General features: G+C 39.3%; 1 protein-coding gene across 1 annotated transcript in view; it reads left to right on the top strand.

The window, feature by feature from the left end:
* Positions 1-18205, top strand: part of LOC110458544 (citron Rho-interacting kinase-like) — a 61349-nt gene that overhangs the window by 23501 nt on the left and 19643 nt on the right. The window contains exons 26-36 of the mRNA XM_021510294.1: positions 3315-3424; positions 3897-3980; positions 4808-4943; positions 7821-7925; positions 8774-8914; positions 9325-9438; positions 9923-10094; positions 10803-10850; positions 13284-13577; positions 16062-16248; positions 16951-17187. Coding sequence (XP_021365969.1) covers positions 3315-3424; positions 3897-3980; positions 4808-4943; positions 7821-7925; positions 8774-8914; positions 9325-9438; positions 9923-10094; positions 10803-10850; positions 13284-13577; positions 16062-16248; positions 16951-17187 — 1628 coding nt within the window. The remainder of the gene's footprint in view (positions 1-3314; positions 3425-3896; positions 3981-4807; positions 4944-7820; positions 7926-8773; positions 8915-9324; positions 9439-9922; positions 10095-10802; positions 10851-13283; positions 13578-16061; positions 16249-16950; positions 17188-18205) is intronic.

The raw sequence follows: 18205 nt of genomic DNA, 5'->3' as shown, positions 1-18205 counted from the left end.
TCAACTCTGGGTGAGAGGCCAGAAGGAAAATGAGTGTGAGTTAGAAACGCAGGTATATAATCAACTCTGAGTGAGAGGTCAGAAGGAACATGAGTGTGGGCTAGAAACACAGGTATATAATCAACTCTGAGTGACAGGCCAGAAGGAACATGAGTGTGAGCTGGAAACACAGGTATATAATCAACTCTGGGGGAGAGGCCAGAAGGGACATGAGTGTGAGCTAGAAACACAGGTATTTAATCAACTCTGAGTGAGAGGCCAGAAGGGACATGAGTGTGAGCTAGAAACACAGGTGTATAATCAACTCTGAGTGAGAGGCCAGAAGGAGCATGAGTGTGAGCTAGAAACACAGTTATATAATCAACTCTGAGTGAGAGGCCCGAAGGAACATGAGTGTGAGCTAGAAACGCAGGTATATAATCAACTCTGAGTGAGAGACCAGAAGGAACATAAGTGTAAGCTAGATACACAGGCATATAATCAACCCTTGGTGAGAGGCCAGAAGGAACATGAGGGTGAGCTAGAAACACAGGTATATAATCCACTCTGGGTGAGAGGCCAGAAGGAACATGAGAGTGAGCTAGAAACACAGGTATAAAATCAACTCTGAGTGAGAGGCCAGAAGGAGCATGAGTGTGAGTTAGAAACACAGGTATATAATCAACTCTGAGTGACAGGCCAGAAGGAACATGAGTGTGAGCTGGAAACACAGGTATATAATCAACTCTGGGAGAGAGGCCAGAAGGAACATGAGTGTGAGTTAGAAACACAGGTATATAATCAACTCTGAATGAGAGGCCAGAAGGAACATGAGTGTGGGCTAGAAACACAGGTATATAATCAACTCCGAGTGAGAGGCCAGAAGGAACATGAGTGTCAGCTAGAAACACAGGTATATAATCAACCCTGGGTGAGAGGACAGAAGGAACATGAGTGTGAGTTAGAAACACAGGTATATAATCAACTCTGGGAGAGAGGCCAGAAGGAACATGAGTGTGAACTAGAAACACAGGTATATAATCAACTCCGAGTGAGAGGCCAGAAGGAACATGAGTTTGAGCTAGAAACACAGGTATATAATCAACTCTGAGTGTGAGGCCAGAAGGAACATAAGTGTGAGCTAGAAACACAGGTATATAATCAACTCTGAGTGAGAGACCAGAAGGAACATAAGTGTAAGCTAGATACACAGGCATATAATCAACTCTTGGTGAGAGGCCAGAAGGAACATGAGTGTGAGCTAGAAACACAGGTATATAATCAACTCTGGGTGAGAGGCCAGAAGGAACATGAGTGTGAGCTAGAAACACAGGTATATAATCAACTCTGGGTGAGAGGCCAGAAGGAACATGAGTGTGAGCTAGAAACACAGGTATATAATCAACTCTGGGTGAGAGGCCAGAAGGAACATGAGTGTGAGCTAGAAACACAGGTATATAATCAACTCTGGGTGAGAGGCCAGAAGGAACATGAGTGTGAGCTAGAAACACAGGTATATAATCAACTCTGGGTGAGAGGCCAGAAGGAACATGAGTGTGAGCTAGAAACACAGGTATATAATCAACTCTGGGTGAGAGGCCAGAAGGAACATGAGTGTGAGCTAGAAACACAGGTATATAATCAACTCTGGGTGAGAGGCCAGAAGGAACATGAGTGTGAGCTAGAAACACAGGTATATAATCAACTCTGGGTGAGAGGCCAGAAGGAACATGAGTGTGAGCTAGAAACACAGGTATATAATCAACTCTGGGTGAGAGGCCAGAAGGAACATGAGTGTGAGCTAGAAACACAGGTATATAATCAACTCTGGGTGAGAGGCCAGAAGGAACATGAGTGTGAGCTAGAAACACAGGTATATAATCAACTCTGGGTGAGAGGCCAGAAGGAACATGAGTGTGAGCTAGAAACACAGGTATATAATCAACTCTGGGTGAGAGGCCAGAAGGAACATGAGTGTGAGCTAGAAACACAGGTATATAATCAACTCTGGGTGAGAGGCCAGAAGGAACATGAGTGTGAGCTAGAAACACAGGTATATAATCAACTCTGGGTGAGAGGCCAGAAGGAACATGAGTGTGAGCTAGAAACACAGGTATATAATCAACTCTGGGTGAGAGGCCAGAAGGAACATGAGTGTGAGCTAGAAACACAGGTATATAATCAACTCTGGGTGAGAGGCCAGAAGGAACATGAGTGTGAGCTAGAAACACAGGTATATAATCAACTCTGGGTGAGAGGCCAGAAGGAACATGAGTGTGAGCTAGAAACACAGGTATATAATCAACTCTGGGTGAGAGGCCAGAAGGAACATGAGTGTGAGCTAGAACCACAGGCATATAATCAACTCTTGGTGAGAGGCCATTTCCCATGTTTAATGCAGTACACATCTTTTACCAATTTTATTAAAAAATATTCCATCTTTTCAGCTTCTTTATCTCAAATGGTCTGAAGGACCAAGTTGAGCTGTTGTTTTATTATGACATTCATTGTATATTTTCCTTTGTCTGTCCATCAGCTTTTTCTTCAAATGTCTTTTTCTTAAGAACGACAGGGCTTAGGGTTATGATATATGGCCTATAGCTTGCCTAATTGAAGGGGCTATCATCTTTGTTCAAATGAACAATGTCACAACACACATAATTCCAAGGCTCCATTGCAGTGCATTGGTATGTCTTAAATGTCTAATATTTCAATACATAAATATTGATTGATTGAATAAATGATTTTGACTCCATTCAAGGTCACAATGGTTACACGTGTTAAAAATCTTAATCCAAACAATGTGTCCTAGAGTCATGGTATTTGGTTTGTAGCTTGTTGGGATGAAGGTCTTTCAAGTTTGTTCAAATAAATGACCTTGACCTTCATTTCTACCAAATCCTGTTGTTGGTTTCAGGTGAGCATTTCAGGTCCTATTTATCCTTTTGTTTGTTACATGTTTTCAGAGTGATGGTATGCTTGCCAGATTTAATATTCCTGATTGTGTTGACATCAAAACTAAAAGCAAACTATTACTTAACGTACATAGCCAAGTTACTTAACGTCCATAGCCAAGTTACTTAGCGTACATAGCCAAGTTACTTAGCGTACATAGCCAAGTTACTTAGCATACATAGCCAAGTTACTTAACGTACATAGCCAAGTTACTGACGATTTGGGCATGGTATAAAGGTCCTTATTATACCACTGCCACTCTCATTTGAGAAAGTAATTAAGCTACAGACAGTGCTGTCATGGTCTAAACCTGTCTATTACACTGTTATAGAAATGGCTAAGCTGCTGACTATTGACATTTCTCTATTTTACTGTTATAGAAAGTGTCCAAGCTACAGACTGTGTGTAGTGAACTAGAGGAACAGTTACAGGAACTTGAAGCTCTCACCGAGGAACATGACCGTCAGCAGAGTGAATGGAACAACATCAGGCAAGTGTCATGAGATTATTGTTCTATACAGATAAAGGGTACCACTTCACCTGTTATCATCACCAAAAAGTGTTCCACTTCAGAGGGTTTTAGAGTTATTTCCCTTGTCAAGGTTTTCATCTCTCATTTGCTAAAATGCATTTCTAATTACTGGCAGCATTGGTAAAATGTGGGATTGGCAGTGTTTAGGTCTAGAATTCGGTTTAAAGTTTTTTCTAGTTTTGTTTTCTAATTCTCAAATTTTGAACAACTATTGTTCTGTAAACAACAAACGGAGTAATGTGATTTACATGGAACAGATTTATATATAAAGATTTATGTTAACTTGATGATACTCTTTACCCTGATATGTATAAACATCATAACACAATATCTAAATAATTATTTTTGCTGTTACAAATCTGACCTTAAGATATTATTGGTACACTTGTAATGGTAATTTATGTAATTATTCATTAGCTTGATTTTCTAGGGAAACCTTTGAGACAGCTGTGGTGGAGAGGGAGGAAGAAATAGAGGGAACCTCACACCGGCTACATGCTTTAGAGCAGGCAAAGTAAGTCAAATAGACTGCCTATTAAAGAGCAGGCTTAGTTAAGTTGGTACATCATGCTAACTACATATCTTAGAGAAGACGTATGAACAGCAGTTGATTCTCCAGTAAAATTAAACAAAGGTATGATTTGTAGGGTAGCATGTACCATAGGGATAAAGCCAGTTACCAGGCCATGCCATATAAGGTTATTTATCATATACCTGTTGAATCTTATAATAATACAAGCAATTTTCAGACCATGAAATACAATGTTCTATATTGCACATGTGCAATACAGAATGTTGTATTTACCTACTAGCCGGAACTACTTTTTATGGGAATCCCCATGTCATGGCGAACTGAAAAGTTCCCGGTATTTGCAAAAAATATCAAAGTTTATAAAATCTTTGTATCGATCTCTACCAAATACAGAAGGTATGTGATAAAAGCAAGACCACACACTTGTATTTTCTAACGAATCAGAAAGCACAAGTTTATTGCACGGACGAATATATTCACGAGTGCGCAGATGTGTATTTCACTATGTGATAATACAAGGCGTTGTATTAACCCAGTAGCCAAAAATCCCTTTTGTCAGGAATTCATCAGTTGTTAGAATTGGTTTCCAATGTTTTATTACCATTTTATGCTTGACGTCATTTTCTCGGCCATTGTGATTCTATTCAAATTTCCTTATAAACTTCAAACTTTGCTGGGTAAAATTGTGAAATAAACACTCAAATAGTATATGTCTATTTTAATAGAAAATTTGTTGAGATGTTTAACACTTTTTATCTAAAATTTAGAATTTGCTTGTGAAGTAAGTTTGTTACTTAACACATTTACAGACAGACAGCTAGTGAGAAGGTAGCAAACATAAAGAAACAGATGACATCCACGAAGGCATCTCACAAGGCTGAAATAGAGGCTCTTAACCACAGAATATGGGAGATACAGAGAGCTGGTCTAAAAAATGAAGCCAAGGTTTGTATATAGAGGCTCTTAACCACAAAGTATGGGAGATACAGAGAGCTGGTCTGAAAATGAAGCCAAGGTTTGTATATAAAGGCTCTTAACCACAAAGTATGGGAGATTGGAGAGCTGATCTGAAAAATGAAGCCAAGGTTTGTATATAGAAGCTCTTAACCACAAAGTATGGGAGATACAGAGAGCTGGTCTGAAAATGAAGCCAAGGTTTGTATATAGAGGCTCTTAACCACCAAAGTATGGGAGATACAGAGAGCTGGTCTGAAAAATGAAGCCAAGGTTTGTATATAGAGGCACTTAACCACAAAGTATGGGAGATACAGAGAGCTGGTCTGAAAATGAAGCCAAGGTTTGTATATAGAGGCTCTTAACCACAAAGTATGGGAGATACAGAGAGCTGGTCTGAAAATGAAGCCAAGGTTTGTATATAGAGGCTCTTAACCACAAAGTATGGGAGATACAGAGAGCTGGTCTGAAAATGAAGCCAAGGTTTGTATATAGAGGCTCTTAACCACAAAGTATGGGAGATACAGAGAGCTGGTCTGAAAATGAAGCCAAGGTTTGTATATAGAGGCTCTTAACCACAAAGTATGGGAGATACAGAGAGCTGGTCTGAAAATGAAGCCAAGGTTTGTATATAGAGGCTCTTAACCACAAAGTATGGGAGATACAGAGAGCTGGTCTGAAAATGAAGCCAAGGTTTGTATATAGAGGCTCTTAACCACAAAGTATGGGAGATACAGAGAGCTGGTCTGAAAATGAAGCCAAGGTTTGTATATAGAGGCTCTTAACCACAAAGTATGGGAGATACAGAGAGCTGGTCTGAAAATGAAGCCAAGGTTTGTATATAGAGGCTCTTAACCACAAAGTATGGGAGATACAGAGAGCTGGTCTGAAAATGAAGCCAAGGTTTGTATATAGAGGCTCTTAACCACAAAGTATGGGAGATACAGAGAGCTGGTCTGAAAATGAAGCCAAGGTTTGTATATAGAGGCTCTTAACCACAAAGTATGGGAGATACAGAGAGCTGGTCTGAAAATGAAGCCAAGGTTTGTATATAGAGGCTCTTAACCACAAAGTATGGGAGATACAGAGAGCTGGTCTGAAAATGAAGCCAAGGTTTGTATATAGAGGCTCTTAACCACAAAGTATGGGAGATACAGAGAGCTGGTCTGAAAATGAAGCCAAGGTTTGTATATAGAGGCTCTTAACCACAAAGTATGGGAGATACAGAGAGCTGGTCTGAAAATGAAGCCAAGGTTTGTATATAGAGGCTCTTAACCACAAAGTATGGGAGATACAGAGAGCTGGTCTGAAAATGAAGCCAAGGTTTGTATATAGAGGCTCTTAACCACAAAGTATGGGAGATACAGAGAGCTGGTCTGAAAATGAAGCCAAGGTTTGTATATAGAGGCTCTTAACCACAAAGTATGGGAGATACAGAGAGCTGGTCTGAAAATGAAGCCAAGGTTTGTATATAGAGGCTCTTAACCACAAAGTATGGGAGATACAGAGAGCTGGTCTGAAAATGAAGCCAAGGTTTGTATATAGAGGCTCTTAACCACAAAGTATGGGAGATACAGAGAGCTGGTCTGAAAATGAAGCCAAGGTTTGTATATAGAGGCTCTTAACCACAAAGTATGGGAGATACAGAGAGCTGGTCTGAAAATGAAGCCAAGGTTTGTATATAGAGGCTCTTAACCACAAAGTATGGGAGATACAGAGAGCTGGTCTGAAAATGAAGCCAAGGTTTGTATATAGAGGCTCTTAACCACAAAGTATGGGAGATACAGAGAGCTGGTCTGAAAATGAAGCCAAGGTTTGTATATAGAGGCTCTTAACCACCAAAGTATGGGAGATACAGAGAGCTGGTCTGAAAAATGAAGCCAAGGTTTGTATATAAAGGCACTTAACCACAAAGTATGGGAGATTGGAGAGCTGGTCTGAAAATGAAGCCAAGGTTTGTATATAGAGGCTCTTAACCACAGAATATGGGAGATACAGAGAGCTGGTCTGAAAATTGAACCAAGGTTTGTATATAGAGGCTCTTTACCACAAAGTATGGGAGATACAGAAAGCTGTTCTGAAAATGAAGCCAAAGTTTGTATATAGAGGCTCTTAACCACAAAGTATGGGAGATTGGAGAGCTGGTCTGAAAATGAAGCCAAGGTTTGTATATAAAGGCAGCTATGGTATACTAATCTGAGAAACATTTTGTAATATTCTCAGGTACAGAAGCGAGACAGGCCATACCAGGAACTATTATAGCTATATTGTTTGGATAGTGTCATGTGTCTCTCCTTCCCCCATAGAATTATGTTTAGGGTGACATGCTTTTGTACTGTCCATTTGTATGTTGTTTCATTAGTCATACCCACACTATTTTATTTGCACTTGATACCTACTTTGACCTTTTGTAATACAAGTCACAGGTATACTAGTAATGTGTAAGGTAGCATATCACCTTTAAATCACTGTATACTGACCAAATATTTCTCCACATAATTTAAGATTGCATGGAAAATTGCAGTTATTTTGCCAATTGCTTTGTAAGACAAACAGATTGTTGTAAACCAAGAAATATTAGTATTTACTAGTTTCACTTTTGTCCTTTTCCCTTTCACAATGCGGGTGATAATGATGACAAAAATTAATAAGCAGCTTTATTACAAGAATAGTATTCACTGTGTACAATGTGGTAGTGGAGGGGTTGCTTGTTACTGGTTGTATTCCCACTGTGAAGGGTAACATTTACACAGTCACTAGACAGATATGGATTGTACTGGTAAGGATATTTGACTGGTGGAATATTTATGATTTGTTATTGCGTACAACATAGATCAAGGTGATTACATACAATGTACTGTCCAACAGGTGTCGGAGCTAAAGGAACACAACATGCAGCTCAAGTGTGTGGCCGACTCACAGAAACGTAACCTAGAGGCTGACCTGGATGAGAAAAGAGCTCTCAAGGAGGAGGTAACTCATCTGAAACCAAATCTGTCTTTAAAACTTTCTCATCTTTTATATAAAAAAAAAGAAAATTCAATTTCTTAAAGCTTTTTGCTCCATTTTACATTAATGTTCCATGATTTGGCCAATTATTTTGTCCAATTTGGTGAAAATAATGTTGCTAAGTATATCATTAATAACATACAGTCATCACTGACTTATTTGTTAAAATTCAACATATTTAAAAGAAGCGAGGGATGATAGGAGGTTAATGATGTCTGATTTAGAGAACATTAAAAAAGAGGTGATACAGGTAAAATACTGCATGAATAATTGTGTTTATTTCATTATTAAGTGAAGACTTTACAGAGAACCGTGTTGATAAAGATCATCCTGATGGTCTTCATTGAGAGATTGTTAGTTAAAAAAAATCACAATATGAGTATCTTTCTATGGTAGATAGGACCAGGTGATCTTCATAGACAGATTGTCATTTAGGCAGTTTTCATTGTGTACATGTCTGTTACTTAAACGATTTCTACATTCATTTGAATATCTGTTTCCAGAGAAATATGCTATATGGTATTATACACGTTTCTACTGTAAATTTCTGTTAATTTGTAAGATATGCTTAATATTAATAACTTGTTTTATCTTATTAAATATACGTTTGTTGGTGTCTATAAAATACTGTATTCAGCATTTCATTTTCCCATATGATAATTAAAATTTAACATGACAGCAAACATAACTAACCTGATAATTTGAAACTCACAGATTTAGCATTTCTTCAATTTGTAATTTTTACACATCAACCTAGCTATAAGATACCGTATAAAGTGTGATGTGTTGATATGGAGAGTGAATTTTTACAGATCTCCACTGTAATGACGGAGTGCCAGGATCTGCGGACAAAGAACCTTAAGCTGAAGCACCATCTGGACGAGGCCATGGACAAATTTGAGCTCATCTTTGGTGAAAAGATGGACCTGGAAGGCTTTACAGATGCTCTGCAGGTCAGATATCTATCCTTATAGTAAAAGTTCTGGTAATTTTCATTAGCTTTCACCTATCACGCTGATACCGGAGCTTACATAGCATATGTCCTTGATCTGGTTACTGTTACACAATAGGCATCAATATTATGTCACCTATTGCCAAAAAGGAAATAATTTATTTCATGTCCTTTTGGCTCTAATATAGTTAGTTTTGTCAAGGCCATAACTATTATGGATATTCTTTCGATGTATTCTCATTCTCGGAGGATGTATTGTGTGCTCTCATAAGCTCATTGAGATCTTAAGCCAGGTACTTAATTTTCAGTGAAAGTTTGGCCCTAATATTTTGCCGACCATCATCAGATAGTGAGCTGATAAAATTATATATGTATATGTTGACATTGTAATATTTTACTGTTACAATTTAGGGTGTTCATTTCCTGGAGAAATACAAGTTTGAGAGTACCATCGGCCAGCAGATGAAGCTCATTGACTACCTCCATGCGCTGTGGGCTGAGAACAGTGCTACTAAGAAGAAAAAGGTATACAGGATTAGTTTGGGAAAATTTGTTCAATAAATCAGACTATTGTGCATTGATATTTTTCCAAAACAAGTTTTGTATTAAAGTTGTAAAGTAATCTATCGCTCTGGCTGAATATAAGTCAGGGACAGGGACTAAAATGTTTGGGAATGTTGAGGACAAGATGTGATATGCCCCTGTAGTAGTCTGGGAGTAAGCCATTGTGAGCGAGAAGTGTTAAGGATATTATATTTCCTTGTTGTAGTCAGTGAGTAAGTTATTTGGGAGTGTTAATAACAAATGGTGTGTACTCCTGTTGTAATCTTGGAGTAAGTTATTTGGGAGTGTTTGTCAAAGAATACTGTATTTCCCTGTTGTACTTGGGGAGTAAGTTATTTGGGAGTGTTTGACAAAGAATGTTTAGCTAATCTTGATATATGCTGCTTATGTAGTGCTGGAATAAGTTGTTTTGAAGTGTTAAGGATTTTTTATGTCCCTGTTGTAGTCGGGGAGTAAGCTATTTGGAAGTGCTAAAACTAAGGATGTTCTCAGCCCTGGAAACCCGATGCCCTACCTTGACCTACAGACGGCACTCGACCAGGAACGCAAGCGCTGCAATAAACTTCAGGAACAGAACGAGAAACTGAGGCAGGAAAAGTTTGCACAGGCTAATGAGTGTAAGTACAGAACTGTCCTATAAAAAGATAAGAAGTAGTTAAGTTGTCACTCTTGTTATAAAATGATAGCAGAGGAAGGTATAACATTAAGAATGTAGATATAGGAGAGGTAGGCATTACTTTATAAATGTAGATATAGGAGAGGTAGGCATTACTTTATAAATGTAGATATAGGTGAGGTAGGCATTTCTTTATAAATGTAGATATAGGAGAGGTAGGCATTACTTTATAAATGTAGATATAGGAGAGGTAGGCATTTTTCTTCATAAATGTAGATATAGGAGAGGTAGGCATTTCTTCATATATTTACAACAGAGATAACTGACAGAGCACATAGATATTAGTATGTGGATATACAACCAGAGTAACTGATGGGGAAGTTAGAGAATAGTAATGTGTGTTATGATGTATATATATTGAAATCGGATAATTCATAGAGAATGTTATGTAGGTAATTCTTTTCGATTGCATATATAAAAACTTTCATGAAGGCAAGAAAATGTAGGTCAGGAATGAACGATTGAAATGCACAATTTGGTGAAAAAATATTAGTTTTGGAGACTTCTCCTTTTTAAGACAACAATGTGGTGCAAAAAATTAAATGAAACGTGGAAATTCTGTGTGTCAGTCTGAAATTTCCTACGTATTGGCTTTGTTTCCATGACAACAATATCCATCTATCATGACATATTTAATACACACTATCAGGGTGTGAGGAGAATACCATACCTGGAGCCTCGGAGAAAAATCAGTCAGGTATGGGCGGCCATCGTGTCACATTTACTCCTGACAAATTATACACCTGTCATATTTAGTGTATGGTTGTGGTGAAATATATCTTCTTTTAGTTAACATGCTGTGATTGTGTGTTCGGATATCAGGGAAAACAGATGAAAACCGTTTGGTGCTTCTGCTAGAACTTGTAAACTCAAGTGCTTTTTTGTATGCATACAAGATAATCTGACATTATTGTTTCTAAAGATAAAGGTCTTTATTAAAAAATCAATGTTAACCAACTGTAAGTTTGGGATATAAATACTCAATATGAGCCCTTGTTATCTAGGTAATATGCACCCTTGTTATAACCCCGGCAATGAAGTTAGGGAGAGTATACTTGTTTGTCTGTCTGTCTGTCTGTCTGTCTGTTCGGATGTCCGGACACTTCCTTCTAAAGTTATGGACCAGTTTCAATGAAAGTTTTCAGATATGATAACTCCCACCTGATATTTTTTTTCATTCTGACCCTTTTTTACGGAGTAATGGTCCTTTGATGAAAAATACTTCTCCAGACAACTCCAACACTATGCTCCCAATTTCAACGGACCTTTTCAGATATGATAACTACCACCTAAAGTTGTGCATCCAGGTATTTTTTTCCAACCCTTTTTATGCAGTTATGTCCTTTTGTTGAAAAACCCTTGTCCCGACAACTTCTCCTATTCTATGTGGCCAAATTCAAAGGAGGTTTACAGATATGGCAACTGCCCCTTGACGTTGTGCATCCAAGTAGTACTTTTTCATTCTGACCCTTTTAAAAGGAGTTATGCCCCTTTGTTGAAAACAAACTTTGTATGCCACCTAAACTACTTGGCCAATTTCAATGAAAGTGTAAAGATGTGGTAATTACTCCCTAATGTCGTGCATCAGGGCAGAATTTTATCTTTTCAACTCTTTTTAAGGAGTTATGGCCCTTTGCTAAAAACCTTTGCTCTCACATCTTTTCTTAAACTACTAGGACAATTTAGCAAACCTTGTTCATCTGGGCTAACAAAATTTGGTTTGCAAGTATGTTTTGGCATTGAGGGTGAGTACAGGAAGTATGTGAGTGACCTGTATACTTAAATCATTGTACAGCTCAGCCAATAAAGTAATCATTACTGGTGGGAGACTATATTTTTTTGCAATGCTTTGCCTTTGTAAGTCAACAGTTCTGGTTTATATAGGAGCGGGAGACTGTATTGCTTTGCCTTAGTAAGCCTTTGGCTTACAGTTCTAGTTATCTACTGTGAACCCTTGTTACCAAGGTAATATGAGCTCTTGTTACTTGCCCAAAACAATTTTCTATTACTGCAAATCCTATCTAATTAAAGAAAATTTACCAATAGAATTTCTATGTGACAAAGATAACTGATTTACACAAGAAATATTGCGACCATGATCAATGTAGAATAAGGGAAATACCTGTCAATAAAGTTTGTAAATTAAGGATTTCTTTTCAAAATAATCAAGGCCAGAGTCTGGGCCCGTATTCTGTTCTCATGCTCAAGCATGGATTCTGTGCTCAAACCAACCTTCTTGTAACTCGCTTAGATCATGTCAAACGATCAAAAAGTCAAATGTAAACATTGAAAACTGTATTTGGCTTTTAAGTCTCTTAACTCATTCATCCCTGAAATTTCATGATGAACTATTCCAATCTTTGAATTGGAAGAGTGCAAATGTGTCTTCAGGGGTGAATGAGTTAAATAATTTTCCAAACAATTGACAAAAAGTTGTTTTTTTTATTAATTTATGACGGGAACAAAAAAAATTGGCATGAGCACAAAATCCATGCTTTAGCATGAGAATGGTTTCATGATTACAGGCCAGGGCCTCAGTATTATGCAAGTTCTTTACCACTTAAACAAATATGGGTTTCAGCTGGCTGCAATTTATGTCAAGGTCACTCTGACTATTTTAAGACAATATTTTATCATGGGTTTCAGCTGGCTGCAATTAATGTCAAGGTCACTCTGACTATTTTAAGACAATATTTTATCATTGTTTTGTCAATGTCAATAGTTAAATCCCATTAGACTGTTTAATCATAGACTAAAACAAACATGCTGTATACATATGACTCACAACTAACCGATATAAAGCATTTTGTATCATATAGAATAAACAAAAAATTTAAGGTTTTTTTTCAGATACATTTTGTTTCTTTATGTATTTATACAGAGAACTGTTAATATAAACATGTAATCGTACAGAATAATGATACCCACTGGTATCTATGATTTTTTCAGAGAACTGGTAGATATAATGAATATAGAAAAATGGAGAATATGCTGTAAAATAGTAAATAATTACACAGAAATATGGTAAACATAATCTTACAGGAAAATGTTCTAGAAAAAGAGTGGTAAATGTAATCATACAGAGAAGTTTAGAGTTTCCAAGTAGACAAAGAACTGTTAATATTTTCAGTATTAAAATTGATGGGATCCCTGAAGGAAAATGACACCCTGACGCCAAGCGACAGAGTTGCTGTGGCTGCCCTAGTTAGGTCGCCGTCAGCTCACTCTGCATCAGTCAACCTACTGACCCCGAGTGTGAAGAGGTCTAGCAGTGTGTACTCCTACAGCCTTCCCCAGACTGCCAGTCAGAGGATGCACCACAACATCCCGCACCGCTTCATCACGGGACTCAACACACGCGCTACCAAGTGTGCTGTCTGTCTCGGCAGTGTACCGTTTGTCAAACAGGCATCCAAGTGTCAAGGTGAGCTGTCACACCTGTGCTGTGTGGTGTAGGTGAGCTGTCACACCTGTGCTGTGTGGTGTAGGTGAGCTGTAACACCTGTCCTGTGTGTTATAGGTGAGCTGTCACACCTGTGCTGTGTGGTGTAGGCGAGCTGTCACACCTGTGCTGTGTGGTGTAGGTGAACTGTCACACCTGTGCTGTGTGGTGTAGTTGAGCTGTCACACCTGTGCTGTGTGGTGTAGATGAGCTGTCACACCTGTGCTGTGTGGTGTAGGCGAGCTGTCACACCTGTGCTGTGTGGCGTAGGTGAGCTGTCACACCTGTGCTGTGTGGTGTAGGGGAGCTGTCACACCTGTCCTGTGTGGTATAGGGGAGCTGTCACACCTGTGCTGTGTGGTGTAGGTGAACTGTCACACCTGTGCTGTGTGGTGTAGTTGAGCTGTCACACCTGTGCTGTGTGGTGTAGGTGAACTGTCACACCTGTGCTGTGTGGTGTAGTTGAGCTGTCACACCTGTGCTGTGTGGTGTAGGCGAGCTGTCACACCTGTGCTGTGTGGTGTAGGTGAACTGTCACACCTGTGCTGTGTGGTGTAGTTGAGCTGTCACACCTGTGCTGTGTGGTGTAGGGGAGCTGTCACACCTGTGCTGTGTGGTGTAGGCGAGCTGTCACACCTGTGCTGTGTGGTGTAGGTGAACTGTCACACCTGTGCTGTGTGGTGTAGTTGAGCTGTCACACCTGTGCTGTGTGGTGTAGGCGAGCTGTCACACCTGTGCTGTGTGGTGTAGGGGAGCTGTCACACCTGTGCTGTGTGGTGTAGGCGAGCTGTCACACCTGTGCTGTGTGGTGTAGGTGAACTGTCACACCTGTGCTGTGTGGTGTAGTTGAGCTGTCACACCTGTGCTGTGTGGTATAGGTGAGCTGTCACACCTGTGCTGTGTCTTGTAGGACAGGAAACATTGATGCAAATTTACATTTGGCTGACACTGGTACCACAGATCATATAAGGACACCAAATATATGATATTTAACTGACATTCAAATGTTCCAGTAGACAGTTGGATCAGTGAAACAGTTTTGAAAATGTAAAACATGTCAAAATACTTGGATCAGTGAAACAGTTTTGAAAATGAAAAACGTGTCAAAATACTTGGATCAGTGTGAAAATATCCCCAATAATCTTTCCTCCTGTAACTAGGACCAGCAGTGTCTGACAATAGGTGACAAAAAACGTTTAAACCCTCGATTAACCAATTCAGTTCATTCATTCCATGAAAACATGTTCTCTATTATTTCTGGTCTTTACGAAGGATTGAATGAATTACAAGTTTATGCAGTGTAGGCACTATAAAAGCTTTATCTAGTTTAGTACACCAATTTTGGTTGATTTTGTGAAAATACCATTCATATTGTAAAAGATTTAATTCACCTTTTTCTGTCTTTCTATTTTATTGCTTGAGTCATCTTTGTGACAACAGAAATATTATAATTACCGTGTATACTGTTACAGAGTGCCACATGGTATATCACCCAAAGTGTGTCTCAGCAGCTACATTATAATTACCGTGTATACTGTAACAGAGTGCCACATGGTATGTCAGCCAAAGTGTGTCTCAGCAGCTCCATTATAACTACCGTGTATACTGTTACAGAGTGTCACATGGAATGTCACCCAAAGTGGGTCTCAGCAGCTCCATTATAATTACCGTGTATGCTGTTACAGAGTGCCGCATGGTATGTCACCCATAGTGTGTCTCAGCAGCTCCATTATGATTACCGTGTATACTGTTACAGAGTGTCACATGGTATGTCACCCAAAGTGGGTCTCAGCAGCTCCATTATAATTACCGGGTATACTGTTACAGAGTGCCACATGGTATATCACCCAAAGTGTGTCTCAGCAGCTACATTATAATTACCGTGTATACTGTTACCGAGTACCACATGGTATGTCACCCAAAGTGTGCCTCAGCAGCTCCATTATAATTACCGTGTATGCTGTTACAGAGTGCCGCATGGTATGTCACCCATAGTGTGTCTCAGCAGCTCCATTATGATTACCGTGTATACTGTTACAGAGTGTCACATGGTATGTCACCCAAAGTGTGCCTCAGCAGCTCCATTATAATTACCGTGTATGCTGTTACAGAGTGCCGCATGGTATGTCACCCATAGTGTGTCTCAGCAGCTCCATTATAATTACCGTGTATAATGTTACAGAGTGCCACATGGTATGTCAGCCAAAGTGTGTCTCAGCAGCTCCATTATACTTACCGTGTATACTGTTACAGAATGCCACATGGTATGTCCCCCAAAGTGTGTCTCAGCAGCTCCAGTATAATTACCGTGTATACTGTTACCGAGTACCACATGGTATGTCACCCAAAGTGTGCCTCAGCAGCTCCATTATAATTACCGTGTATAATGTTACAGAGTGCCACATGGTATATCACCCAAAGTGTGTCTCAGCAGCTCCAGTATAATTACCGTGTATACTGTTACCGAGTACCACATGGTATGTCACCCAAAGTGTGTCTCAGCAGCTCCCGCCACCTGTGGCCTTCCTACAGAGTATGTCCAACACTTCCAGGAGATAATGAGCCTGGACGAGAATACACCGGTCAACAGAAAGCTGTCACTGTGCAAGGATGATAAACCCATACACATGCAAGGTTTCCTCAAAATACCCAGGTACAATACACTTGGATATTGGACTTCCTCAAATATAAGACTCATTGTACCATACACTCACACACATATTGGGCTTCATCAAGATACCCAGCTACCATACACTTAAACATGAAATTAAAACGGTACAATGTTCTTACCCAAAGAGGCTCATGGATAATTTCTGAACATTTTCTTCTGGTTGGTAAGTATACATGATATACAGGTTCAGTTAGCACAAAGGTTTCACTAGTTGTGCTATATATTTACATTTCCGCTGCTAATTCCTCTAACTACACATATTACTATTGTGCCATAAGAAATGATGTCATAGGGCTATGAACGCATTTGGATCAGTGTCATTTTGAAGCTTCTCCTGCTTCAAATAATATGAGACAACCGCTAGAATCAAACATTCTGTTCCAGGACATAAACATCTCAATATCGAAAATCTAAGGGAATATCGGTATTAAGGTCAATAATAACAAAAATTTAGAATATAAATATAAGGATTTAACAATGTTTTTCAATGTTTATACCAGCATGTAATTGAAAAAAATGTTATTAAATCCTTGTATGAACCTGTCTGATACCAAGGTGTCTTACACTTAGGAACATATAGAGCTTCCTCAAACAGACCTGTACAGTAGACCTGTATGCATGGAGAATGTTTACGCTATAATAGATTTCCTTACATGTCATCATTCTGCGATTGCTGTATTACAGTACAGGGACACAGGGCTGGGAGAGGAAATGGGCGTCGCTGGAAGACAACATACTTATGCTATACAACAACGAGACGGATGCAAATCCCATTGATTCATTCAACCTGAACCCCCAGGAGACAGACGTGACTGTACACAGTGCCATCAGCACAGCAGAGCTCCCCAACACTGCCCAGACAGACCTGAACCATGTTATCAAGGTGGAACATGAACCATTAACCACATGCTGGCCTGGCAGGTAACGTAAACTGATTATATCAGTCTAACGAACCTTTCAGTACTGTTACATCTCCGAGGGGAGAATTCCAGCAGTCTGGCAAACTTCAATATTGCAGCTCCCAGGATAGACATTTTTTTTAACTATATATCTGCCCGACTTCTCAAAGAAATTAAAAGACAAGTGACCAGAGCATATATTTTGTTTTCAGTTTAACTGAGTATAACACAATGCAGATATTGTATTGTACCATAAAGCTAGTAATCCCTCTCTTTCACATAAACGGGGGATATTAATTTGTGTCTGTCCGTCTGTCTCAGCAGACTTTATTTGGCGGTGTTATGACCCCTTGAATAGCGAAAAACATCATTATCTGCCGTTTCCGTGCAATAACTGCAACAAATGTTAACAGATTTTCTTCAAACTTGGTAACAGGGTTAAATGTCTTAAGGGCTCGGCAAAGTTCGATGACCACTTTCAGGAGACTCCATTTGGCGTAGTTATGGCCCCTTGATTAATGAAAAACGTCATTAACTGCCGTGTCTGTTCATTCACTCTTGCAAATATTATCTGATTGTCTTCAACCTTAGTAACAGGGTTCAACGCATTAAGGGCTCAACCAAGTTTGACAACTACTTTGATTGATTCCATTTGGTGGAGTTATGGCCCCTTGATTAATGAAAAACGTCATAATCTGCAGTTTCCGCTTAATAACTCTAGCAAATATTAGCCAAATTCTTTCAAACTTGATAACAATGTTTGTGTTCCTCTGTCTTTCGACCCATCTTGGGCACTCTTTTTAGGTCACCTGAGCTTTGCTCAAGTGACCTATTCTAATCACTTTTCGTCCGTCGTCGTCCGTCGTCCGTCGTGCGTCGTGCGTAAACTTTTACATTTTCAACTTCTTCTCAAGAACCAGTGGATGGATTTTTTTCAAACTTGGTCAGAATCATCCTTGGTAGATGAGGCTTCAAAATTGTAAAATTGGGATTCCTACCCCAACCCCTGGGGCCAGGGCGGGGCCCCAAAGGGAAAATTA

This window comes from Mizuhopecten yessoensis, unplaced genomic scaffold (assembly GCF_002113885.1).
Source record: "Mizuhopecten yessoensis strain PY_sf001 unplaced genomic scaffold, ASM211388v2 scaffold9651, whole genome shotgun sequence".
NCBI classification, from domain to species: Eukaryota; Metazoa; Mollusca; class Bivalvia; order Pectinida; family Pectinidae; genus Mizuhopecten; species Mizuhopecten yessoensis.
The sequence above is the reverse complement of the archived record's forward strand: the minus strand, read 5'-3'. Positions and strand labels throughout refer to the sequence as shown.